Source organism: Triticum aestivum, chromosome 2B, assembly GCF_018294505.1.
Source record: "Triticum aestivum cultivar Chinese Spring chromosome 2B, IWGSC CS RefSeq v2.1, whole genome shotgun sequence".
NCBI lineage: Eukaryota > Viridiplantae > Streptophyta > Magnoliopsida > Poales > Poaceae > Triticum > Triticum aestivum.
This window is the reverse complement of record NC_057798.1, coordinates 681614451-681641099: the sequence shown is the minus strand read 5'-3', so window position 1 is coordinate 681641099 and position 26649 is coordinate 681614451. Positions and strand designations below refer to the sequence as shown.

Below are 26649 nucleotides of genomic sequence, written 5' to 3'. Positions count from 1 at the left end.
CCAATGATGGGCTTCCTCAAAAGTGCCCTAGGTCTTCGTGAGCAAGCAAGTTGGATGCACACCCACTTAGTTTCTTTTGTTGAGCTTTCATATACTTATAGCTCTAGTGCATCCATTGCATGGCAATCCCTACTCACTCACATGGATATCTATTGATGGGCATCTCCATAGCCCGTTGATACGCCTAGTTGATGTGAGACTATCTTCTCCTTTTTATCTTCTCCAAACTACCGTTCTATTCCACCTATAGTGCTATGTCCATGGCTCACGCTCATGTATTGCGTGGAAGTTGAAAAGATTTGAGATTTCTAAAGTATGGAACAATTGCTTGGCTCGTCATCAGGGTTGTGCATGATTAAATACTTTGTGTGATGAAGATAGAGCATAGCCAGACTATATGATTTTGTAGGGATAACTTTCTTTAACCATGCTATTTTGAGAAGACATGATTGCTTTGATTAGTATGCTTGAAGTATTATCATTTTTATGTCAATATGAACCTTTGTCTTGAATCTTTCGGATCTGAATATTCATGTCACAATTAAGAAGATTTACATTGAAATTATGCCAAAGTATCACTCCGCATCAAAAATTCTTTTTTATCATTTACCTACTCGAGGACGAGCAGGAATTAAGCTTGGGGATGCTTGATACGTCTCCAATGTATCTATAATTTTTGATTACTCCATGCTACTTTGTCTACTGTTTTGGACTATATTGGGCTTTATTTTCCACTTTTATATTATTTTTGGGACTAACCTATTAACCGTAGGCCTGGCCCAGAATTGTTGTTTTTTGCCTTTTTCAGTATTTCGAAGAAACAGAATATGAAACGGAGCCCAAACGGAATAAAACCTTCGGGAACGTGATTTTCCAACCGAACGTGATCCAGGAGACTTGGACCCTACTCCAAGAAGTGCCAGAGGCGGTCACGAGAGTGGAGTGCGCGCCCCCCTAGGCGCGCCCCCCTGCCTCGTGGCCCCTCTGTTGCTCCACCGACGTACTCCTTCCTCCTATATATACCTACGTACCCCCGTCAGATCATATACGGAGCCAAAAACCTAATTCCACTGCCGCAACCTTCTGTATCCGCGAGATCCCATCTTGGGGCCTGTTTCGGAGCTCCGCCGGAGAGGGCATCCACCACGGAGGGCTTCTACATCAACACCATAGCCTCTTCGATGAAGTGTGAGTAGTTTACTTCAGACCTTCGGGTCCATAGTTATTAGCTAGATGGCTTCTTCTCTCTTTTTGGATCTCAATACAATGTTCTCCCCCTCTCCTGTGGAGATCTATTCGATGTAATCTTCTTTTTATTGCGGTGTGTTTGTTGAGACCGATGAATTGTGGGTTTATGATCCAACATATCTATGAACAATATTCGATTCTTCTCTGAATTCTTTTATGTATGATTGAGTTATCTTTGCAAGTCTCTTCGAATTATCCGTTTGGTTTGGCCAACTAGATTGGTAGTTCTTGCAATGGGAGAAGTGTTTAGCTTTGGGTTCAATCTTGCGGTGTCCTTACTCAGTGGCAGAAAGAGTTGCAAGGCACGTATTGTATTGTTGCCATCGAGGATAACAAGATGGGGTTTTTATCATATTGCATGAATTTATCCCTCTACATCATGTCATCTTGCTTACGGCGTTACTCTGTTTTACTTAATACTCTAGATGCATGCTGGATAGCGGTTGATGAGTGGAGTAATAGTAGTAGATGCAGAATCATTTCGATCTACTTGTTTTGGACGTGATGCCTATATACATGATCATACCTAGATAACCTCATAATTGTTCGCTTTTCTATCAATTGCTCAACAGTAATTTGTTCACCCACCGTAGAATACTTATGCTCTTGAGAGAAGCCACTAGTGAAACCTATGGCCCCTAGGTCTATTCTCATCATATCAATCTCCTTTATTTTATTTACTTGCTTTGTTTTACTTTGCCTTTTACTTTTTACTTTGCATCTATCTATCAAAAATACTAAAAATATTATCTCTATCAGATCTCACTCTCGTAAGTGACCGTGAAGGGATTGACAACCCCTAAGCGTTGGTTGCGAGTTGCTATCGTTTCGTGTAGGTACGAGGGATTTGTGCGTGATCTCCTACTGGATTGATACCTTGGTTCTCAAAAACTGAGGGAAATACTTACGCTACTTTACTGCATCATCCTCTCCTCTTCGGGGAAATCCAACGCAGTGCTCAAGAGATAGCATCCACCGACGTACTTCTTCCTCCTATATATACCTACGTACCCCGAAAACATCCAGGGGCACCACAAAACACAATTTCCACCACCGTAACCTTCTGTATCCGCGAGATCCCATCTTGGAGCCTTCACCGGCACTCTGCCGGAGGGGGAATCGACCATGGAGGGCCTCTACATCAATATCCTTGCCCCTCCAATGAGTTGTGAGAAGTTTACCACAGACCTACGGGTCCATAGTTATTAGCTAGATGGCTTCTTCTCTCTTTTTGGATCTCAATACAATGTTCTCCCCCTCTCTTGTGGAGATCTATTCGATGTAATCTCTTTTTGCGGTGTGTTTGTCGAGATCCGATGAATTGTGGGTTTATGATCAGATTTATCTATGGATACTAATTGAATCTTCTCTGAATTCTTTTATGTATGATTGAGTTATATTTGCAAGTCTCTTCGAATTATCGGTTTGGTTTGGCCTACTAGATTGATCTTTCTTGCCATGGGAGATGTGCTTAGCTTTGGGTTCAATCTTGCGGTGTTCTTACCCACTGACAGACAGGGTTGCAAGACACGTATTGTATTGTTGCCATCAAGGATAACAAGATGGGGTTTATATCATATTGCATGAGTTTATCCCTCTACATCATGTCATCTTGCTTAATGCGTTACTCTGTTCTTATGAACTTAATACTCTAGATGCATGCTGGATAGCAGTCAATGTGTGGAGTAATAGTAGTAGATGCAGGCAGGAGTCGGTCTACTTGTTATGGATGTGATGCCTATATACATGATCATGCCTAGATAATCTCATAACTATGCGCTTTTCTATCAATTGCTCGACAGTAATTTGTTCACCCACCGTAATACTTATGCTCTCGAGAGAAGCCTCTAGTGAAACCTATGGCCCCCGGGTCTATCTCTTATCATATTTGCTTTCAATCTACTTTTATTTGCATCTTTACTTTCTTGCATCTATATTATAAAAATACCAAAAATATATTTATCTTATCATACTATCTCTATCATATCTCACTTTCGCAAGTGGCCGTGAAGGGATTGACAACCCCTTTATTGCGTTGGTTGCGAGTTCTCAGTTTGTTTGTGTAGGCGCGTGGGACTTTTGAGGAGCCTCCTACTGGATTGATACCTTGGTTCTCAAAAACTGAGGGAAATAATTACGCTACACTTGCTGCATCACCCTCTCCTCTTCGGGGAAAACCAACGCTAGCTCAAGACGTAGCAAGAAGGATTTCTGGCGCCGTTGCCGGGGAGGTCTTCGCTCAAGTCAAGACATACCAAGTACCTATCACAAATCCATCTCCCTCGCATTTACATTAGTTGCCATTTGCCTCTCATTTTCCTCTCCCCCCACTTCACCCTTGCCGTTTTATTCGCCCTCTCTTTCCCAATCTCCTCCTCTCTTTTCCGCTTGCCTTTTTCTGTTTGCTTGTGTGTTTGATTACTTGTTGCCATGGCACAAGATAATACCAAATTGTGTAATTTCTCGAACACCAATAATAATGATTTCCTTAGTACTCCGATTGCTCCTCTTAATGATGCTGAGTCTTGTGAAATCAATGCTGCTTTGTTGAATCTTGTTATGAAAGATCAATTTGCCGGCCTTCCTAGTGAAGATGCCGCTATCCATCTAAACAATTTTGTTGATTTGTGTGATATGCAAAAGAAGAAAGATATGGATAACAATATTGTCAAATTGAAGTTATTTCCGTTTTCACTTAGAGATCGTGCTAAAGTTTGGTTTTCGTCTTTGCCTAAAAATAGTATTGATTCTTTGAACAAGTGCAAAGATGCTTTTATCTCTAAGTATTTTCCTCCCGCTAAGATCATCACTCTTAGGAACGATATTATGAATTTTAAACAACTTGATCATGAGCATGTTGCCCAATCTTGGGAAAGAATGAAATTGATGCCTCGCAATTGCCCTACTCATGGTTTGAATTTATGGATGATCATACAAAATTTTTATGCCGGTTTGAACTTTGCTTCTAGAAATCTCTTAGATTCGGCCGCGGGAGGCACCTTTATGGAAATCACGTTAGGAGATGCTAAGAAACTTCTTGATAATATTATGACTAATTATTCTCAATAGCACACCGAAAGATCTTCTAGTAAAAACGTGCATGCTATAGAACAAATCAATGTTTTGAGTGGAAAGATGGATGAACTTATGAAGATGTTTGCTACTAAAAATACTCCTCTTGATCCTAATGATATGCCTTTGTCTTCCTTGATTGAGAATAATAATGAATCTATGGATGTGAATTTTGTTGGTAGGAATAGTTTTGGAAACAATGCTTCTAGAGGAAATTTTAATGCTAGACCGTTCACTAGTAATTCCTCTAATAATTATAGAAATTCCTACAATAATTCTTATGGTAATTTTAATAAAATGCCCTCTGATTTTGAGAATAGTGTCAAAGAATTTATGATTTCTCAAAAGAATTTTAATTCTTTGCTTGAAGAAAAATTTCTCAAAGTTGATGATTTGGCTAGGAACGTTGATAGACTTTCGCTTTATGTTGATTCTCTTAAACTTAGACCTTCTCCTCCTAAGCATGATATCAATGAGTCTCTCAAAGTAATGAGAATTTCCATTGATGAGTGCAAAGAAAGAACCGCTAGATTGCGTGCTAAGAAAGATAGCTTTATAAAAGCGTGTTCTTCTAGTTTCTGTGAAAATAATGATGAGGAACTTAAAGTTATTGATGTGTCTCCTATTAGATCTATGTTTTGCAATATGAATTTCGATTATTATGGGACCGATGATGAATCAATTTTGCCTAGAAGGCGTCCCAAGAATTCGGAGCCTTTAGATCTTAATGCTAAATTTGGTAAAAGAGAGACTGGAGAATCCTCAACTTCTAATAATGTTGAACCTACTATCCCGGATTTCAAGGAATTTGATTATGATAATTGCTCTTTAAAAATTTATATTTCCTTGTTGCAATTCGTTGTTAATTCTCCTCATGCTTATAGTCAAACCAAAGCTTTTACCAAACATATTGTTGATGCCTTGATGCAATCTTATGATGAAAAACTTAATTTGGAAGTTTCTATACCTAGAAAACTTAATGATGAGTGGGAACCTACTATAAAGATTATAATTAAAGATTATGAGTGTTTTCTTTGTGTGATTTGGGTGCTAGTATTTCCACGATTCCGAAAACTTTATGTGATATTCTAGGTTTCCATGATTTTGAAGATTGCTCTTTAAATTTGCACCTTGCGTATTCCACCATTAAAAAGCCTATGGGAAGGATCAATGATGTTCTTATTGTTGCAAATAGAAATTTGGTGCCCGTAGATTTTATCGTTCTTGATATAGATTGCAATCTTTCTTGCTCTATTATTCTTGGTAGACCTTTCCTTAGAACGATTGGTGCGGTTATCAATATGAAAGAAGGGAACATTAGATTCCAATTTCCCTTAAAGAAAGGCATGGAGCACTTTCCAAGAAAGAAAGTCAAATTACCTTATGAATCTATCATGCGTTCTACTTATGAATCAAGTGCCAAAGATGGCACTCGTTAGATCTATCCTTGCTTTTATGCCTAGCTAGGGGCGTTAAACGATCGCGCTAGTTGAGAGGCAACCCAATTTTCTTTATGTTCTTTGTTTTTGTTCCTGTTTAGTGTTAAATTTTGTTTCTACTTTCTGTTTAGATGCGTTTTTATCTTTTGTTTAGTGTTTGTGCCAAGTAGAACCTATAGGATAAACTATGATGATGGTTGATTTGATTCTGCTGAAAAACAGAAACTTTGCACTCACGAGAAACAATTCAATAAATCACAGAAACGTGATTTTACATTGATTCTTTTTGCTTCTGATCAATAAACAAAGTTTCCAGTACTTCCTATTTTGGTAGGATTTTTAGAGTTCCAGAAATTTGCATTAGTTACAGATTCCTACAGGCTGTTATGTTTTTAATAGATTTTGTTTTTCGTGTGTTGTTTGCTTATTTCAATGCATCTATGGCTAATAAATTAGTTTATAAACCATAAGGAAGTTGGAATACAGTAGGTTTAACACCCAAATAAATAAATAATGAGTTCATTACAGTACCTTATGTGGTGGTTTTGTTTTCTTTCACTAACGGAGCTTATAAGATTTCCTGTTGAGTTTTGGGTTGTGAAGTTTTCAAGTTTTGGGTAAAGCTTTTATGGACTATGGAATAAAGAGTGGCAAGAGCCTAAGTTTGGGGATGCCCAAGGCACCCCAATATATTCAAGAATAGCCAAAATCCTAAGCTTGGGGATGCCCCGGGAAGGCATCCCCTCTTTCGTCTTTGTTCATTGGTAACTTTACTTGGAGCTATATTTTTATTCGCCACATGATATGTGTTTTGCTTGGAGCGTCGTGTATTATATTAGTCTTTGCTTGTTAGTTTACCACAATCATCCTTGCTGTAACACACCTTTTGGTAGAAGCCTATTTGATTAGAATTTTCTAGAATACTCTATGTGCTTCACTTATATCTTTTGAGCTTGATAGTTTTTGCTCTAGTGCTTCACTTATATCTTTTAGAGCATGGTGGTATCCTAATTTTATAGAAATTGCTAGTCTCTCATGCTTTACTTATATTATTTTGAGAGTCTCTTAGTACAGCATGGTATTTTCTATGGTTACAAATTTGGTCCTAGAATGATGAGCATCCAAGTTGGGTATAATAAAAACTATCATAGGAAGTGAATTGGATGCTATGATCAATTTGATGCTTGATAATTGTTTTGAGATATGGAGGTAGTGATATTAAAGTCATGCTAGTTGGGTGATTATGGATTCAAATAATGTTTGTATTGAAGGTTGTGATTCCCGTAGCATGCACGTATGGTGAACCGCTTTGTGATGAAGTTGGAGCACAATTTTATTTATTGAATGTCTTCCTTATGAGTGGCAGTCGGGGCGAGCGATGGTCTTTTCATACCAATCTATCCCCGTAGGAGCATGCGCGTAGTCTTTGGTTTTTGATGACTTCTAAATGTTTACAACAAGTATATGAGTTCTTTTGACTAATGTTGAGTCAATGGATTATACGCACCCTTTCACCCCTCCATTATTGCTAGCCTCTCTTGTACCGTGCAACTTTCGCCGGTACCATACACCCACCATATACCTTCCTCAAAACAGCCACCATACCTACCTATTATGGCATTTCCATAGCCATTCCGAGATATATTGTCATGCAACTTTCCACCGTTCCATTTATTATGACACGTTTCATCATTGTCATATTGCTCTTTGCATGATCATGTAGTTGACATCGTATTTGTGGCAAAGCCACCATCATAATCTTCATACATGTCGCTCTTGATTCATTGCATATCCCGGTATACCGCCGGAGGCATTCACATAGAGTCATATCTTGTTCTAGCTTTGAGTTGTAATTTTTAAGTTGTAAATCCATAAAAGTGTGATGATCTTCAATATTAGAGCATTGTCCCAGTGAGGAAAGGATGATGAAGACTATGATTCCCCCACAAGTCGGGATGAGACTTCGGACTTTACAAAAGAAAAAAAAAGAAAAAAAGGAAAAAAAGAAGGCCAAAGAAAAAAAGGAGAAAAGAAAAAAAAAGAATGAGAGAAAAAGAGAGAAGGGACAATGCTACTATCTCGTTTTCCACACTTGTGCTTCAAAATAGCACCATGGTCTTCATGATAGAGAGTCTCATATGTTGTCACTTTCATATACTAGTGGGAATTTTTCATTATAGAACTTGGCTTGTATATTCCAATGATGGGCTTCCTCAAAATGCCCTAGGTCTTCGTGAGCAAGCAAGTTGGATGCACACCCACTAGTTTTATTTTGTTGAGCTTTCATATATTTATAGCTCTAGTGCATCCGTTGCATGGCAATCCCTACTCACTCACATTGATATCTATTAATGGGCATCTCCATAGCCCGTTGATACGCCTAGTTGATGTGAGACTATCTTCTCCTTTTTTGTCTCCCCCACATCCACCATTCTATTCCACATATAGTGCTATGTCCATGGCTCACGCTTATGTATTGCATGAAAGTTGAAAGAGTTTGAGATTATTAAAGTATGAAACAATTGCTTGGCTCGTCATCGGGGTTGTGCATGATTAAATACTTTGTGTGATGAAGATAGAGCAACAGCCATACTATATGATTTTGTAGGGATAACTTTCTTTTGGCCATGTTATTTTGAGAAGACATGATTACTTTGCTTAGTATGCTCGAAGTATTACTATTTCTTATGTCAATATGAACTTTTATTTTGTATTATTTTGATCTGAACATTAATGCCACATTAAAGAAAATTACATTGAGAATTATGCTAGGTAGCATTCCACATCAAAAATTCTCTTTTTACCATTTACCTACTCGAGGACGAGCAGGAATTAAGCTTGGGGGTGCTTGATACGTCTCCAACGTATGTATAATTTTTGATTGTTCCATGCTATTATATTACCCGTTTTGGATGTTTATGGGCTTTATTTTATACATCTTTATCATTTTTGGGACTAACCTACTAACCAGAGGCCCAGCCCATATTGCTGTTTTTTTGCCTATTTCAGTATTTCGAAGAAAAGGAATATCAAACGGGGTCCAAACGGAATGAAACCTTCGGGGACGTGATTTTTGGAACGAGCAAGATCCGGAGAGCTTGGAGTTCAAGTCAAGAAACAACCGGAGCCTCCACGAGATAGGAGGGCGCCCCCCTGTAGGGCGTGCCCTGTCTCGTGGGCCCCTCGGGCGTCCACCAACGTACTTCTTCCTGCTATATATACCTACGTACCCTGAAAACATCCAGGGGCACCACGAAACACAATTTCCACCACTGTAACCTTCTGTATCCGCGAGATCCCATCTTGGAGCCTTCGTCGGCACTCTGCCGGAGGGGGAATCGACCACGGAGGGCCTCTACATCAACATCATTGTCCCTCCTATGAGTTGTGAGTAGTTTACCACAGACCTACGGGTCCATAGTTATTAGCTAGATGGCTTCTTCTCTCTTTTTGGATCTCAATACAATGTTCTCCCCCTCTCTTGTGGAGATCTATTCGATGTAATCTCTTTTTGCGGTGTGTTTGTCGAGATCCAATGAATTGTGGGTTTATGATGAGATTTATCTATGGATATTAATTGAATCTTCTCTGAATTCTTTTATGTATGATTGAGTTATCTTTGCAAGTCTCTTCGAATTATTCGTTTGGTTTGGCCTACTAGATTGATCTTTCTTGCCATGGGAGAAGTGCTTAGCTTTGGGTTCAATCTTGCGGTGTTCTTACCCAGTGACAGAAAGGGTTGCAAGACACGTATTGTATTGTTGCCATCGAGGATAACAAGATGGGGTTTATATCATATTGCATGAGTTTATCCCTCTACATCATGTCATCTTGCTTAATGCGTTACTCTGTTCTTATGAACTTAATACTCTAGATGCATGCTGGATAGCAGTCGATGTGTGGAGTAATAGTAGTAGATGCAGGCAGGAGTCGGTCTACTTGTTATGGATTTGATGCCTATATACATGATCATGCCTAGATAATCTCATAACTATGCGCTTTTCTATCAATTGCTCGACAGTAATTTGTTCACCCACCGTAATACTTATGCTCTCGAGAGAAGCCTCTAGTGAAACCTATGGCCCCCGGGTCTATCTCTTATCATATTTGCTTTCGATCTACTTTTATTTGCATCTTTACTTTCTTGCATCTATATTATAAAAATACCAAAAATATATTTATCTTATCATACTATCCTATCAGATCTCACTTTCGCAAGTGGCCGTGAAGGGATTGACAACCCCTTTATTGCGTTGGTTGCGAGTTCTCAGTTTGTTTGTGTAGGCGAGTGGGACTTTTAAGGAGCCTCCTACTGGATTGATACCTTGGTTCTCAAAAACTGAGGGAAGTACTTACGCTACACTTGCTGCATCACCCTCTCCTCTTCGGGGAAAACCAACGCTAGCTCAAGACGTAGCACTCCATCAATTATCTACAACAACCCAGTCCAGGGGGGTATCTTTCTCCCCGGACAGATCTTCGTATTCGGCGACTTCGCACTGCGGGCCAACTCACTTGGCCATCTAGAGCAGATCGATAGCTACGCCACTGGCCATCAGGTCAGATTTCGAAACCTGAATTTTGTGGCCGGTATCCGCGGAGACTTGATCTTCGACGGATTCGTGCCCCTAACGGCTGACCCCTGCCACCATGATGACATGACCTAAATCTGTCATCTCGTAACACTCACGAGATAGCGCCTATAACTGCTCTGGCATTAGATCCGGAACAGATCGCATCATCCGAAGACGGGAAGCCTAACCCCACCTTGGAAACCATGGACTCAGCGGCGTTAGAGCCGCACACAGACCCAACATCAAGCTGGGCCGATGTCACCGGAACCTCGAACTTATCTCTGGCTATGGGTTCCAGACCGCGTGCATCCACGTCCATCGAACCTGACGGGGCGCCGATCTTGGAGTTCAACTCCGCGGACATCTTTCAACACTCACCTCTAGGTGATGTGTTAAACTCATTAAAATCCCTCTCCTTGTCAGGAGATTCTCGGCCAAAATATGTCCGGCTCGAGTGGGAAGCGGACGACAAAGAACTTCGTTTCCCACCCACCACCCACTTGATAGCCATTGTCGACGACTTAACCAACATGCTTGATTTGGACTCCGAAGACATCGATGGTATGGACAATGATGCCAGAGAGGAACAGGAACCACCGCCTACAAGGCGCTGGATAGCCACCTCCTCATACGACATATACATGGTGGATAAACCCAAAGAGAACAATGGCGATGACAAAAAAGATCTAGTTGAGGATAAGCCTCCTGAGAAGTAGCCAAAGCGCCGACGTCAGCGACGCCGCTCTAAACCACGCCATGGCAAAAAGAGCAATACCGGCACAAGAGAAAGTAACACTCCGAACGACGCCGAAAACAATGAAGACCCCGCAGACCCAACAATGGAGCAGGACGAGCGAGATGATGGCGAACGCAGTCTGGGGCCGCTATCCGAGCACAACGACGCCGAAGATACCAATTATCACCCGTCTCTGAAGAGGAGATTAGTCAGGGCCACGATGCATTCATCGTCCTAGAAAAACCTTTGGAACAAAAGCGCCTCCACCAGAGACTTATCGCCATCGCGAGGAGCTTGAAGAAGCAAAAGCAACGGCTTAAAGCCGCACATGATACGCTCAATGATAGATGGAATGAAGTGCTCGACACTGAGGAAAAATACGGTGGTAATCACCAAACAAGGAGCTATCCTAAGCGAAAACTGCTGCCCGAATTCGACGACGAGGCTATTGCGCCCATACCGCCGAAAAATAATACGGCCGACAAACCAGACTGACCACCTCATGGTCGAGACAGAGCAGCCAGCAACGCCGCACTCAAACCCGCATCCCCTCCCCACAAAGGAAGGGAGGTTGCAACGAAGGACCAGAAACACGATCTACGTGAGAACATGGACAAAAGGCTGGCAGAACCTGGTCCATCTATGGATCCAGGGAACGTGCTCCTACACAGGACCATGATTATCAAACCAAATATGCCGGTCAATTACCATTTCGGAAACAACATCAAACATCACAACTGTCGGACCCACGCCACGACACAACCAAATACAGGGGTGCCGCACACCCGCTGTGCTTCACCGATGAGGTGCTGGATCACGAATTTCCAGAAGGGTTTAAACCCATAAATATCGAGGCATACGACGGAACGACAGACCCTACGGTCTAGATAGAAGACTTTATTCTTCACATCCACGTGGCTCGCGGAGATGATCTCCATGCCATCAAATATTTACCCCTCAAGCTAAAAGGACCAGCTCGACATTGGCTGAAAAGCCTCCCTGAAAATTCCATTGGAAGCTGGGAAGAACTTGAGGACGCTTTTCAGGCGAACTTTCAAGGGACCTATGTCCGACCTATGGATGCAGAAGATCTAAGTCACATAATCCAACAACCCGGAGAATCAGCCCGTAAGTTTTGGAACTGGTTTCTCACTAAGAAGAACCAAATCGTCGACTGTCCGGACGCCAAAGCCTTAGTGGCCTTAAAACACAGTGTCCGGGACGAATGGCTAGCCAGACACCTCGGCCAGGAAAAGCCAAGGACAATGGCAGTCCTAACTACACTCATGGCCCGCTTTTGCGTGGGTGAGGACGGCTGGCTAGCTCGTAGTAGCACTAGCAATCCTGGCACATCCGAAGTCAGGGATGGCAATGGAAAGCCACGATGCAATAAAAACAAACATCGAAACAATGAAGAAAGCCCAGACAGTACAACAGTAAACGCCGGATTTAGGAGCTTCAGACCCGGTTAATGGAAGAAGACATTTAAAGGCAATAGAGACGGTCCATCCAGCCTGGACAAAATTCTAGACAGGCCCTGACAGATTCACGGCACTCGAGATAAACCAGCTAATCATACCAACAGAGAATGTTGGGTCTTCAAGCCGGCCGGCAAGCTCAACACCGAACACAAAGGGAAGGGACCTCAAAGCAAAGATGAGGACGAATCTCCCCAGCCAAACACGGGGCGACAGAAGAAATTACCACCAAAGATCAAAACAGTGAACATGATCTATGTCACGCATATCCCAAAGAGGGAGCGCAAACGCGCACTCCGAGAAGTCTCTCCTGTCGAGCCTGTCGCCCAAATTCAACCATGGCCGGCCTGTCCGATCACCTTTGATCGCAGGGATCATCCGACTAGTATCCGTCACGGGGGTTCGGCTGCCTTAGTGCTCGACCCAATAATCGACATATACCACCTCACCCGAGTCCTCATGGACGGCGGCAGTAGTCTCAATCAGATATATTAGGACACTGTCCGCAAGATGGGGATAGACCCGTCAAGAATCAAGCCAACCAGCACTACCTTTGAAGGAGTTATACCGGGCGTAGAAGCCCGCTGCACGGGCTCTCTAACATTGGAAGTCGTATTCGGCTCTCCTGACAACTTTCAAAGCGAAGAGTTAATCTTTCACATAGCTCCGTTCCGAAGTGGCTATCATGCACTACTCGAAAGAATGGCCTTCGCTCATTTCAATGTACTCCCGCATTATGCTTACCTAAAACTCAAAATGCCTGGACGTCGTGGCGTCATTACGGTCAGTGGGAACATGGAGCGCTCTCTTTGTACAGAAGAATATACGGCGGCTCTGGCAGTCGAAGCACAAAACAACCTCTTCAAACCAAACATCTTATCACTCATTAAGACCGTAGACAGAGCTAAACGTGTACGACGCACACCCAAGCGCGGCAGCTCAGATAAACCTGAGCTCGATTAGCAGACACGCCCCACCGACCGCCCCATAAGGAGATAGCACTCGCGCCACGTATACATAAATGTACAATCAAAATTCCTTGGGTGTCGCCGGGGGCACACTGCGCACAAAAAGTTCATAGTTTGGCTAGACCCTATTCAGAGTCCAGAAGTTATATCTCATGGTTCATTAAAACAAACCAATTTTATTTACAGCCACACTAGCTTCTTTCATCTGTTTTTACCCTTTTTACAGATGGCCGCCACACTATACCCTTCAAGGACACTTCACAATGGAGAAAAAGGCGCAGACGTGCAGCAGGGCCCCGCATTAAGGTTCCTTTTTTAGATTAAGACCTTGTGTAAACCTCTTTTTATCTTTTTTTGTTTTATACTTTCCTGGCATATAAAATGTCCAAGGAGGTTATCGGCACTATCTGTAAGAATACGGCTTGCCACCTTAATGATGGAGGTTATAGAAGCAACCTGATTCATAATGTGTGTGAAGTTTTATTTTCTCACCACCGGCATTCTTTCCCCACACCAGATTGCCACATGTGCCTTGAATCCATGGTCCATTACCAGGAGCTGTATTCAGCCTGGTATATGGTGAAAAGTCCGAACACCTTAGGGAGTGTTCGGCGTCGCGAGTTTGGCCTTATATGCATCAGCTCCGAATCATATCTTTGGTCAATAGTTGGGTTGCTCGGCTCCTGTGCTTGCTACCCTATGTTCCGCTATATCGGCTAGGGTAGTAAAGGGAGAACTACTACGATTGTGTCCTTGTTCGTCTAGATGAGCACCTTAGTAAAGAAAGCCAAAAACTGACTGTCATGATGCGGCGAGAGCTAGTCAACCACTCGATGACTCAGTGAAATCCTCGCGATTCCTTCCGCATTAACGAAGGACCGATTTTCCGGTCATGTATGAACAATGCACTGTATTTGGACAACTGCGTATATACCAGGGGCTATCTCGTAGCCCCACCGTCAAACTCCTATGGCTAAGTGAAAGTGTTAAAGCACTATAGTCCGATTGCCTGGTTCGCCGCATTGACACCTCCTTAATGGACTAAGACGTTGGGTTAAGAGTGATCAATTATTCTCCGAACACCCTTGCGTTATACGCGAGGGGGCTAAAGCCGATGACTCGTAAACTTTCAGATTATATATATATACAAAACAGCCGCACAGGAGGCACTAAAATATTTTGTAGGCAAAAGTATGAATAAAGCCTTCGTTTATCATAAGCATTGTTCTTACAATTTGGATACATTTTACTCGAACATAATATTTTTCGAGCACTGACACTCTATCAAGCGGGCACCCTCTAAGACTTCTTAAAGATAATGCTCTCACGTGTCCTTGCCCTTGGGTGGACCCCTTGTTGCAATATCGGTGGCCTTCATCTTTGCCTAATACGTCTTGACGCGGGCAAGTGTCATCCGTGCACCTTCTATGCAGGTTGACCGCTTGACATCATCGATATGCGACACCGCATGAACAAGTCGTTGCACCAAACCAAAATAACTATTCGGACTTGGTTCCCCAGGCCCCAGCCGGTCCACGACAGCCTTCATGGCAAGTCCGGATATCCTGTGGAGCTCGGCCCATTCGGCCATCTGTTCGTTTAGCAGCAGCGGACGCTTTGGCATGCTAAACAGTGACCAGAAAAGTTTTTCCGTTTCATGGCCTTCTTGGGCTTGGTAAAACTGTTTGCATCAGAAGCAGTCTTCGACAAGTCCAAATATGCGTCCGAAGATCTCCAAATTCAATCAAGCGGGGCATACTTCGGATCGCAAAACTTAGTTTGCAACAAGGGCTTCCCAGCCGCGATCTCCCCAACTTGCCAGATCTCCTCCCGAGCCGCTCTAGACTCGGACCGGGGCTCTTTCGTTGCTTGTAAGGCCTTCTCAAGGTCAGCCATTTTTACTTGGCTCTCTTTCTTGAGAAGTTCATATCGTCTAGTGGCATCCTTTAGCTCAAGCGCCATGTTGGATATTTTCTCCTTGCTTTGGCGCCGAGCAGCCTGTTCGGCTTTTAATTCGCTAGCTGCCTTTTCGGCAGCCGCATTACTCATTCTGGCTTGCTCCTTGGCCTGGGCAAGCTCAGCCCGAAGGGTCTCCACGGCAGCCGCACCATCTGCAGTTAAGCATATTACAATTTTCAGCATCATGCTCCTATTTATACTTACTGACCGCCCCAAAGACATACCTTGTGCCTCGTCGAGCCGCTTGTTCATGAACGTGATGTCATCATCCACCACATCAAGTTGCCTCTTCAGTTTGGCAACCTCTATAGCCCGGGCAGTTGCCAGGGCTGAAGCAGCCTGTGTGTCAATTGGTGAAATTATTTCTTGAGCTTATATACCTTTTTGATCCTATGACCGCCTCTGTTCGGACGGCAACCAGAGTCTCAGGGGCTACTATCTATACACAGGTGCACCTTGCGTTTACATCACAATTGAAAATGTTACATTATGTACCTCAAAGCCTCTTAGCAGGCTCATAAAAGCTTCATCCAATCCGCTTTTTGCGGACAAAACTCTCTCAATCACGGTACCCATCAAGGTACGATGTTCCTCTGAGACAGGCGCTTGCCGCAGAATTTCTGTCAATATATCCGGCTGTATATTAGATAGTCTCGGGTTTTTATTGTTGGTCTCTCTAGGAGCCGAACACCCCGGACCCTGGGCGGCCGAAGTGTCACCTTCTGGCCTAGTCCTCCTTTGGGGATCGGGAGAGATCCTCCGGGACGACACCTCGGAGTCGTCCGCCCTATGGGGCGAGGAAGTATGAGGAGGCGTTTCGCTCTCCATCATGTCCGGAAGAAGATCCCCCGAGGACGAAGATTGTTGAGGGAGGCTACAGGCCGAACTACAAAACATGCATTTGAAATATTACCCTCACAACCAGGAAAAGAACGGGGTGTGCTTAAAAACACCTTTGTTCACTTACGATTCAGCTAAAGGCTGGTCCCTATGTGGGCACTGCGTGGCAATATCTCCTCCCAAATTGGGGCCCCCCTGACAGGGATTTCTTCCCTCGCTTGGAAGCCTCTGCCTTCAAGTCTTCGGGGGCGGTCCTCTTCTTCCCGTGGGGGGGGGGGGATGTCAGATCCTCCTTCCCGTTCATCCTCTAACACAGGAGTTCCAATTTCCCTGGATGCGGTGCATGACATACCTCCGGTATGGAGGCCACTCCGAACCTTCCCATTCCTCTCCTTGTCCTCCCTCAATGGCACTTGATAGGGAGCCCGAGCTAGCATCCTGGTTAACACGGGATCCATCGAGTCTTTGGGGAGAGGGGCCGAACACCTGATCCTCTTCGCCTTCTTTATCTAGCCCTGGCCGAGTATGGTTTTTTCAGATTATTATTATTATGAGAAACTTAACTAAAATGTGTTCGGGAGTTGAGTGCTTACCGAGGTATCCGGATGGTTGCAGTCGAGGCATGCGTCCTTTGTGGTGTCCGGACACTTTTTTCGTGATTCGAAGAATAGTTTATACATCCCTTCGAGCGTTGTGCCGAAGAAGTGCCGAATGGTTCACGGTCCTTCCGGATTGAACTCCCACATGCGGAGAGGTCGTTGCTGGCATGGTAGGACCCGACGGACTAGCATTACTTGGATTACCTTGGCGAGGCCGGTGTCCTTCTCAATAAGGTCCCGAATGCGGCTTTGCAATGTCTGCACTTCATCAAGCGATCCCCAGTCCAGCCCCTTGTTGATCCATGATGCAAGCTGTGGCAGAGGGCCAGATCGGGAGGCAGGTGTAGCCGCCCACTTTTTACGATAGGGTTCTGTGATATAAAACCACTCCCGTTGCCATAGGTTGGAAGTTTCTGGGAAGGAACCCTTTGGCCAAGAAATATTGGTAAATTTACTTATTACAGCACCTCCGCACTCCACGTGTCTCCCATTGACTATCTTCGGCTTCATGTTAAAGGTCTTGAGCCACAAGCCGTAGTGTGGAGAAATACGGAGGAATGCCTCACACACGATAATGAATGACGAGATGTGGAGGAAGGAGTCTGGAGCTAGATCATGAAAATCTAGCCCGTGATAGAACATGAGCCCTCGGACATAGGGATGAAGAGCAAACCCTAGTCCTCGGAGGAAGTGGGAGATGAATACGACTCTCTCATTGGATCTGGTAGTAGGAATAACTTGCCCTTGAGCAAGGAGCCTGTGGAGGATTTCCGCAGTCAAGTATCTTGCTTCTCGGAGCTTTGCGATGTCCTCCTCTGTGACGGAGGAAGCCACCCATCGTCCTTGGAGACTGGATCCGGACATGGGAGGCCCGTGGCAATTGAACCTTGGGCGTTGGAGCTCGAGGCAGGGGGAGGACTAGCGTAGAAGAAAAAAGGACGGGTCTTAGCCCTTTTATAGAGGCGATGGATATCAAGCGTCCCCTCTTAGGCCTTAAAAACTACCTATTCCCAAGGAATCTTGCCAACAGAACGGTTGGGTTACCCATGCCCGTATTGATGAGAATCATGTAATAAGGGGAGACGATCTCTGTTTTGACAAGACGTGCCAATGGAACCACGTCTTGAAATACGGAGCGGTGGGCTAAAAAATGGTTCGGATAATAACCGAGCGTCGACATGATGTCATGTTGTAAGAAGTTGTCAGCAGATTGAACTCGTGAATTGTTATACTCTCTACGGTTGTGTGTGGTATTTGTTTTGTAGAGCCGGACACGATTCTTGTGTTCAAAATCTACTTTGAAGTATTCGAAGAAGGAACCCGCCTTACAATGCCGAAGACAATCTGTGCGCCGGACTCATCATCATTGAAGCCTGGTTCAGGGGCTACTGAGGGAGTCCTGGATTAAGGGGTCCTCGGACAGCCGGACTATATACATGGGCCGGACTGTTGGGCTATGAAGATACAAGATAGAAGACTTTGTCCCGTGTTCGGATGGGACTCTCCTTTGCGTGGAAGGCAAGCGAGGTGATTCGGATATGTAGATGCCTTTCTCTGTAATCGACCTTGTGTAACCCTAGCCCCCTCCGGTGTCTATATAAACCGGAGGGTTTAGTCCGTAGGACAACAACAATCATAATCATACGCTAGCTTCTAGGGTTTAGCCATTACGATCTCATGGTAGATCAACTCTTGTAATACTCATATTCATCAAGATCAATCAAGCAGGAAGTAGGGTATTACCTCCATAGAGAGGGCCCGAACCTGGGTAAACATCGTGTCCCCCGCCTCCTGTTACCATCAGCCTTAGACACACAGATCGGGACCCCCTACCCGAGATCCGCCGGTTTTGACACCGACAAGCCCCTCCTGCTGTCCCGTAGGCGCTGGGGCCGGAGGTTGCTTGGCCGGCGGCGGTGGCGGTTTGCCACGCCCGCCATGCCTTTGGCGCCGGACGAGGGCGTTGGAGCTGCCCCACCGGAGAGATACGCCTAGCCCGGCGGGATCCGATTGAGGGGAAGCCAAGCCGAGCGCTCACAGAAACCCTACGTCGATCACGTACGTGCTGCACCTCCTTGGCAACATCAGGATCATGACTCGGAACGGTCGAGGGGCTCGTGTCGGTGGCTGGGGTCGCTACTTGGGCCACTTGCCCAGTATCAGTTGCGCCCAAGTCCACAGTTACCGAGTCAGGCCCATCTTGGCCCAACAAGGATTTCAAACGAGATGCGCGAGCCGCCCGTATCCCATTGCGGTTGCACGCCGGTGACACAGCCGCCGCCGACCGAGACCTTCTCCGACGATCCTTCACGACCTTCCACGAACCCAAAAAATCACCTAGAGTGAGGGAGGGAAGACATACCTTGGGTAATGGTCCCTTCCAAGGATGAATCGCCGTCGGGGCCGTCCGGCGATGCACCACTCGCCGGAACACCTCCACCATGTCCGCTTTGCCCACCCCGTCCCAAGCACGATCACTCGCCGGAACAATCTCATCAATGAAGCCGGCCACCTCCTCCTCCGAGTAGTCGGCTCCCAAAACTTCACAAATCTTGTCGCTCGGTGTCGGGGAATACGCCGCCGCCTCAGATCCGCCGTCGTTCCTATCCTCCTCATCGTCGGAGTCGTCGGACTCCGGGCCAGCCAGGGCCCAAAATCGACTCCCACCGTGATGGAAGGGCGCCGCCACGCGAGGAGCCCCGCGGTCGGCCCCGTGGTCGCCGCCACGGTCGCCCGCCTGAGCTTGTGATGAGTGGTTGGTTCCCTAGCGTAGCAGGAGTAAACAAATGCCGACGTTTTTGCTGAAGCTCAGTGGGTTTTTCTTGGAAGCACAGCGGGTATGGTGCCGGCAACGGAGAGGCCAAGGGGCACGGCTCGGCTTGGCCGCACGAGTGAGGCGTGGGAGTGGGCGGTGGCCGTCCATGCGCTGTCACGTAGGCACGCACCGGTGGTCTGGCACATGCCCGGTACACCCAAAGGGAAAATGGTGGAGACTACCACCGACTGGCGGGCCAGGGGAGTAGTTGGCGTGCGTCCACGTTGTGTCCGCGGCGACGTAAATGGGGCTTAAAAATGGGCCGGGAATGAATTAGCAGGCGGACAAAAAGTAGACACGCGTTCGTTTGGATCGGCGCGTTGGACCGATTTTTCTGTACATCGCGACCCAAACGGACGCGCGCGGACAAAATGCATCGCCGCGTTGAAGTTGCTCTTAAGGCATAGTTTTGTCGGACAGATGAACGGTCATCAGAGATCGTAACATAAAGCTCACAAGTCATGATCTTTGGGCAAAAAATTGTGTTGAAATGGGGATTTCCAATTTGTATATGGTGTTGCATCAACCAGGGCTCACAAGGAGCCAGGAGAAGGATGAATCGAGTGGGCGACCAAGATGGCCGGAGCCTCAGCGCATGATCTTTCTCAGATTCTTCACTGCTTCTCCGGCTCAGGCGTGACAAACTAGAGACATCAATCTCTTTCGTCTCATCCCGTTGATTCAAGCCGGGTTCTCTGCTCTACTGGGCCACGAGGCACGAGCTTTCTGGCTAGCTCGCGACCGCCACCTTCCCGGACTCTTGATGCCAGCGCCGGGCCTCCGATCCCGACGAGAGGTGCTGCTGCCTCCGGGCGGCCTTCCTGGAGCAGATGGCGTCGAGCTGCATCTGCTCGTCGCGGCACTCCTCGCTGCAGAAGGGCGTATCCCCTCTGTACATGAAGATGTCGCTGTCGCGCTCCAGCGGCTTGGCGCAGAGCGCGCACGCGTCCAGAGACGGCATGCCGGGCTGGCCGAGCGGCTCGTCGTCGTCGAAGAAGGAGCAAGCTACTGAAGCCGCCATTGTGGGTGTGTTGGCGAGTTCCGATCAAAGCTGTGAAGAAGAAGGAGCAAGCTACTGAAACCGCTTGCTTGCTGCTGTTGCGAGGAGAGGGAGGAAGAGGAGAGCGAGCGAGTTGTGTGAAGAAAGGAGGGAAAGGCCTAGGTATATATGGTGCTTGCGGACGGACGTCGAAACACAACACAGTAAGCAAGTTGCTAATCAGCTCGCTGAACGGGCAAATCAAAACCGGGGCGCGTGGTGGTGGAGCCTTGCTGATGGTCCATGGCCGCCCGCACTACTGATGCACTATTCCGGCGAGCAGAATCAAGAGTCGGCTCTCAGTTGTGTCGACCAACCGTGCAATAATTATTCATTTCTCCACTTCTTTTTCCCACCATCCCGTCGATTTTCTTCAGTAGGAATACCTTTGTAAACATGTCACATCCGATTATTCGACATTCTGGGCTTCCGGTTTTGTGGTTCCGCAGCTGGTTGGCTCCATGGATCTCTCCTCTGGTACTAATATAAACTAGACTAAACAGGTCTATGGCGAAACAGGGGCGCAGTAGGTACGCTGCCTGATTTGACGACAGTCCTCCTACTCGGCTTGAGACCACGAGGGGCCTGCAAACTGCGATGAGAAGCTCAGTTTACTCTAAAGAAACAAAGCACATTTGTTTTTTTTTTCAAAACGGAGGCAAAGATTGCCTTATCTATTAATTAAGCAGAAGAGAATTGCCCAGTTAATTACGGAAAACCGGGCGAAAACCCGAACAACAAGGACCCAGCACACCCCAAAGACTAACACACAGGGCAAAGCCCACCCATGACCAACTCCGATGACAACCACGTCGCCCACACGACACGAGGTCCATGCCCTCGAAGCTGCAAATCTCCCGAGGCCGCCGCCTCGACATCCACTGCTCCGTTGCGCCCTACGCACTCAACCAACACCGCCTTCCGGGGCCGCCGCCCTGACATGCCACCGCTCACTCTCGAGCAGCAACGTCGCACGATACAGCAGCCCGCAGCCCACACTGCTCAGGACAACCGCACGCAGACCACGAACGCCGCACCACATCCTGGGCCGCCGCCCCGACATGCCACCGCTCACCCTCGAGCAACAACGCCGTATGATACAGCAGTCCGCAGCCCGCACTGCTCAGGACAACCGCACGCAGACCACGAACGCCGCACCACATCCGGGGCCGCCGCCCCGACATGCCGTCCAACCGCCCCCGCTGGGACGCGTCGACCGAGCCGACAACCTTGCTGCCCACGCAGCTCAAGGTCCTCACCCAAGCCATGCCGACAAACAGCCCTACCTCCTGGGGCCACCGTCGCACCGCTGCCCGAGGCCGCCGCCTCGGCTCTCAACTAAAGATCCCGGAGCCGCCGCCCCGGCATACACCACCCATGAAAACGGAAGAGCCGCACAACATCCAAAGGCTGACCCTTCAAAGCGACGCCTCCAAGAAGGTTACGACGTAAAACGCCGCCGCCGCCCACTCCAAAAAACTGAAGTTTAGGTAGGTTCTCACCCGGAGAGTCCAAGCACATGGAAGGAGAGGAAGAAACTCTACGACGACGCCTCCAAGAAGGTCACGACACCCGCAGGCGCCGACATCGTCAAAAGCTTTCGCCCAAGTCCCTCATCTCCTAACAGTGAGCCTGCAAATCTGGGCACCATGGATACCCAGACCACCGGAGCCAAGCCTGCTGTGAAGATCACCTCCCGTCGTCAGCCGCCAAAGCCCCCCGCGACGACCCGCTGCAGCACCTCATGCGACAGAGAGACGCCGCGTTTGCCGGGGTCAGATCCGCGGGCATCGCCCCGAATCCACCGTCCCCAGCCGCCGCAGCAGCCCATGCCGATGCAGCCATCGCTCCGGGGCCGCCGCCCCGGCATCCTTGCCTCGCCTCAAATCTGCGCTGACCGCCCATCGAAGCAGCAGGAGCACGCCGCCCAGGCGGGCACCACGCACACCGTCGCATCCGGTGGAGACCGGATCCGCCATGCCCGCACCTCCACGCACCACGGGCCTCCGAGCCACGCCGACGGCGCTGCCCGGGCCCTCCGCGCGCCCGTGCCGTGCACCTCCACAGATCTGCAGCAGCTTCATCCCAGGATCCTCGCGACGCCAGATCGATGCCAGCTCCACCATTGGCGTCCTCGCCACCACAGATCCGCACAACGCAAACACACACGAGCCACACCCCTCGTGGCCAAGCCGCCGCCCGCGCCTGACCAAGGCGCATCCTCTGCCAACTCCGGAACAGAGTACCGAATCCCTTGATTCACCGTGCAACTGTTCGTAGCCAGCCCCGCTGCGTCGCCCAGCAGACGCCCAAGCTCCGAGGCCGCCGCCCCGGCTTCCGCCCACCGCGAGCGCCGGCCACCGCCCCCAGCAGCAGCAGCCAGCCTTCAGCGGCGTCGATGGAGACACCGGCGTGCGAGGGAAGGCCACCGCGGCCCCCAGCCAAGCACCGCCGCATGCGCGCATCGGCCGCCGCTGCTCGAGATCCATCCGGGATCTGCCGAGGCGCGTGCGTGGGAAGACGGCCCCGCCGCCGCCGACGCCGTGCGGGCTTTGCCCGGCGGCGCCCTGTGGCGGCGGCGCGGCGAGGGGGTAAGGGGGAGGTGGCCGGCGGCCGAGGCGCTCAGTTCCGCCCGTGCCGCTCCTGGGAGAGCGACGCGGGGGCTCTTGCCGCACCAAAAAAGTAAACTACAGATCAAAGCACATTTTTGTGATCTGTGAGGCCTGCCCATCGTTCTCCACACATGTTGTAGTTTCTGTCGACTAGGATGATGTATCGCGTGCAGTATGCAGTTGATGGCGTGTGCCACTTTTAAGCGTGCCATGCAACTTGGGGGATAAAGTGTGTGCTAAAGCAATTAATCGATGCATGATTCCATCGGAATATCTAGCGTTGCTACAAGATAGGTACGGAGTACCGAGTGGTGACTAGTACTGAACAACAACTCAACAGATAGGCAATCAAATTGCATTGCTGCTTTTAACATAGGATATTTTGCATACTCTCTTTGTTAAAAGCATAAGATATTTTGGCTCTGCCAAAAGCACATTAGTTTGCATGGCTTCTAACATGAGATATTTTGCATATATTCTTGGGTTAGAAGCACGAGATATTTGTGAGTAGCTTCTAACATGAGATAGTTTAATTGCATATACTCTTCGTTAGAAACATGAGAAACATAAAGTAAATTTGGTTTTGGGTTACGCATCTGGCGCCGGGGATTTAACTAAATTGTTGACAATAGAAGGCAAAACATGAAAAATAATAGATCTAAAAAAACAAGAATTTATGTTTGGATGTAGATATTGGGCTCGAGGAATTAAAACAAGGTTCAATAGGAAATGAGCCGGGATATTGAAACGGTCCACAACTCAAGTTTTGTTGTCTCGATGGCGAGTAACTTGCAATTTGAATTGGAGCCAAATTAATTTCCAAATGTTGTTTGGTTGCCTTGTTTTGGAATCCCAAAATTGGAGGCATAAGAATCACCAGAGTGGGATAAAGAGGTGGTCACGACCAGAGTTGAGGATGCAGTGGTTGCGAAGTTGAGGAGTAAGGTTGGCATCCACTAGTGCAAAACCGGGCAATAGCACCGGTTCGTAAGGCCCTTTAGTGCCGGTTCCATAACCGGCACTAAAGTGTGGGCACTAAAGCCCCCCCCCCTTTAGTACCGGTTCAGCACGAACCGGTGCTAAAGGGAAACCACGTGGCACGAGCCAGCTACAGGGGCCTGGAGCCCTTTAGTACCGGTTGATAAGACCAACCGGTACTATAAGGTTTGGGGGGTTTTAGTTTTGTGATTTCTTTTTCATTTAATTTTGTGTTTCCATTTTAATTCTTTTTCGTTTGCTGGTATTTTACGATACTACACATTGTACATGTTATGCATATATATATATATATATATATATATATATATATATATATATATATATATATATATATATATATATATATATATATATATATATATATATATATTCTAGTAGAACCAATCATGCATATATATATCATCAATGTCTCACAAACCATCATATTAATTAATTCACACATACACACATGTATAGCTATATACAATTTCTTCTACATATGCATGTTGCCTTCGGAGCCAGTGGCATTATAGCCTAATTGGTGCCTTCGGAGCACGATGACAATTGGAAGTGGTTTTCATGAGGGCGGTAGCGGGTAATAGTATTCTCCCTTCGGATTTATGACCTGGTCGAGCAAAAATCCCGCTATTTCCTCTTGAAGTGCTTCTACGCGCTCCGTTTCTAGGAGCTCCTCCCGCACCTCTCTGAACTGTTAAGAAGGAGATCAATATGCATGTGTATTAGTTGTGTGACTAGATATCGATAATGGTGTAAAAATTGTGAATAGTGTTTTGACAAGCGTACCCATTCCTGTCTTTGAGATCTGCTCCTTTCGGACGCCATCATGCGAATGTTCTCGCAAACGCAGAATGCACACAGATCAGTCCCCTGTGCCTGCTTCAGGGCCTTTACGAGAATGGAATTTGATCAGATAATAATTAATCAAGCATGATAATTAAAGAGATGGTAGCTAGCTAGCTAGCTAGTACGACTTAATTACTTACCTTGGGTCTTCCCCATTTAAGCTTTTCTTTTCATTCGCCGTCCGTGACCCTAATGAACCTTGCCCAAGCCCTGCCTGCCGACAAAGAAAATGAATAAAGGGGTTATTAAATAGTTCATATCATGAAATGACGAACTAAATAGGCCGAGATATATAATTAATAATGATTGAAATTACCTGTTGACTATCCCAAACAAGATGTTATAGTCAGTTTTTTCTTTGAGTAGTGAGTCCAGTATTTCAACTGTTCCGGCGTCAACTTTAATGATACACAAGACCCAGTGAAATCTGCATGCACACACGTTTGCATGTCTTAATTAAGCGGGCATATGTAAGCAAAAACATGTAGCTAGCTAGTAGGCAAAAACAGAGAATTTATAGTACAAGACAGTGTGACTCACTGGAAGTTGTAAGGAAGTAGTATATCTTCATTGTATTTGAGGCGCTTCATGAACTCTAGCATGCTGTCCTCTACGGCCTTTTGATGACGTTCATCTATTTTCCATGTGTATTCATTAACGGTGTTTGGGTCAATGAACCCAATGTCATAGCGTCCATCTTTTCTCATTTCATACATCTTCATCCTGCATATAATACCACAGAAAAGAATATAGTGAGGATAATTACAGGTAATGATTGATCAAAAGGATCACTACAGCTAGCTTGAGACTTAAATTACAGAAAGAAATCACTTACAGACAATAGCAACTGACGATAGATTTGTTGAGTGCGTCTTGATTGTATAACTGAAACAGTTCAGAATACTCAACGAACACAGCTTTCTCATGGTAGTAATGCTCCTCCTTGACATTCACCATGAGGGACAATCGATCGAAAATCTTGGTAATGTTCATGTACCATTGATGCAATTCATACATTCTCGTTGGGAGGTTCTTGACCTTGTCTGGCTCGACCAAAGGTTGGCCCCGGACATATTTCCGTTTTATTTCATCCTCTCTAAGCACAGGCATGGGCTCGATCTCGAGGAGTTGTCCAACAGTGATTTTGAGAACTTCAGTCTGCATTATATGCTCCTCCATTATTACCACATTGCCCACCTCAGAAACGTAAACTGTTTGCCCACAATAATATTGGGCGCGCGTACTGTCACGTGTTGTTGGCACAACAAGCGAGGGGATCGATTACGCCGCCTGTTCTCCCAGCTGGGGAATGGTTTTCCCGCATTTTTTGACAGCTACTTCTTGTTTGCTCGATCCCGAGCTCGCCTCCTTACGTACATGTGCTCGATTTAACTTCCTGATGTGGCGCTCATAGTCTGTGTCAACAGG

At 46.6% G+C, this 26649-nt stretch overlaps 1 protein-coding gene across 1 annotated transcript; it reads right to left on the bottom strand.

The window, feature by feature from the left end:
- Nucleotides 1-20211: 20211 nt before the first annotated feature.
- Nucleotides 20212-22194, bottom strand: LOC123046679 (FCS-Like Zinc finger 1-like). The gene has a single exon (XM_044470093.1). It carries the CDS (start codon nucleotides 20747-20749, stop codon nucleotides 20459-20461), a length of 291 nt encoding a protein of 96 aa, XP_044326028.1. The 5' UTR covers nucleotides 20750-22194; the 3' UTR covers nucleotides 20212-20458.
- Nucleotides 22195-26649: the final 4455 nt, after the last annotated feature.

Bases quoted from the DNA above. Each gene is read 5' to 3' on its own strand.
- LOC123046679 (XM_044470093.1), bottom strand. From the start codon at position 20,749: ATGGCGGCTTCAGTAGCTTGCTCCTTCTTCGACGACGACGAGCCGCTC.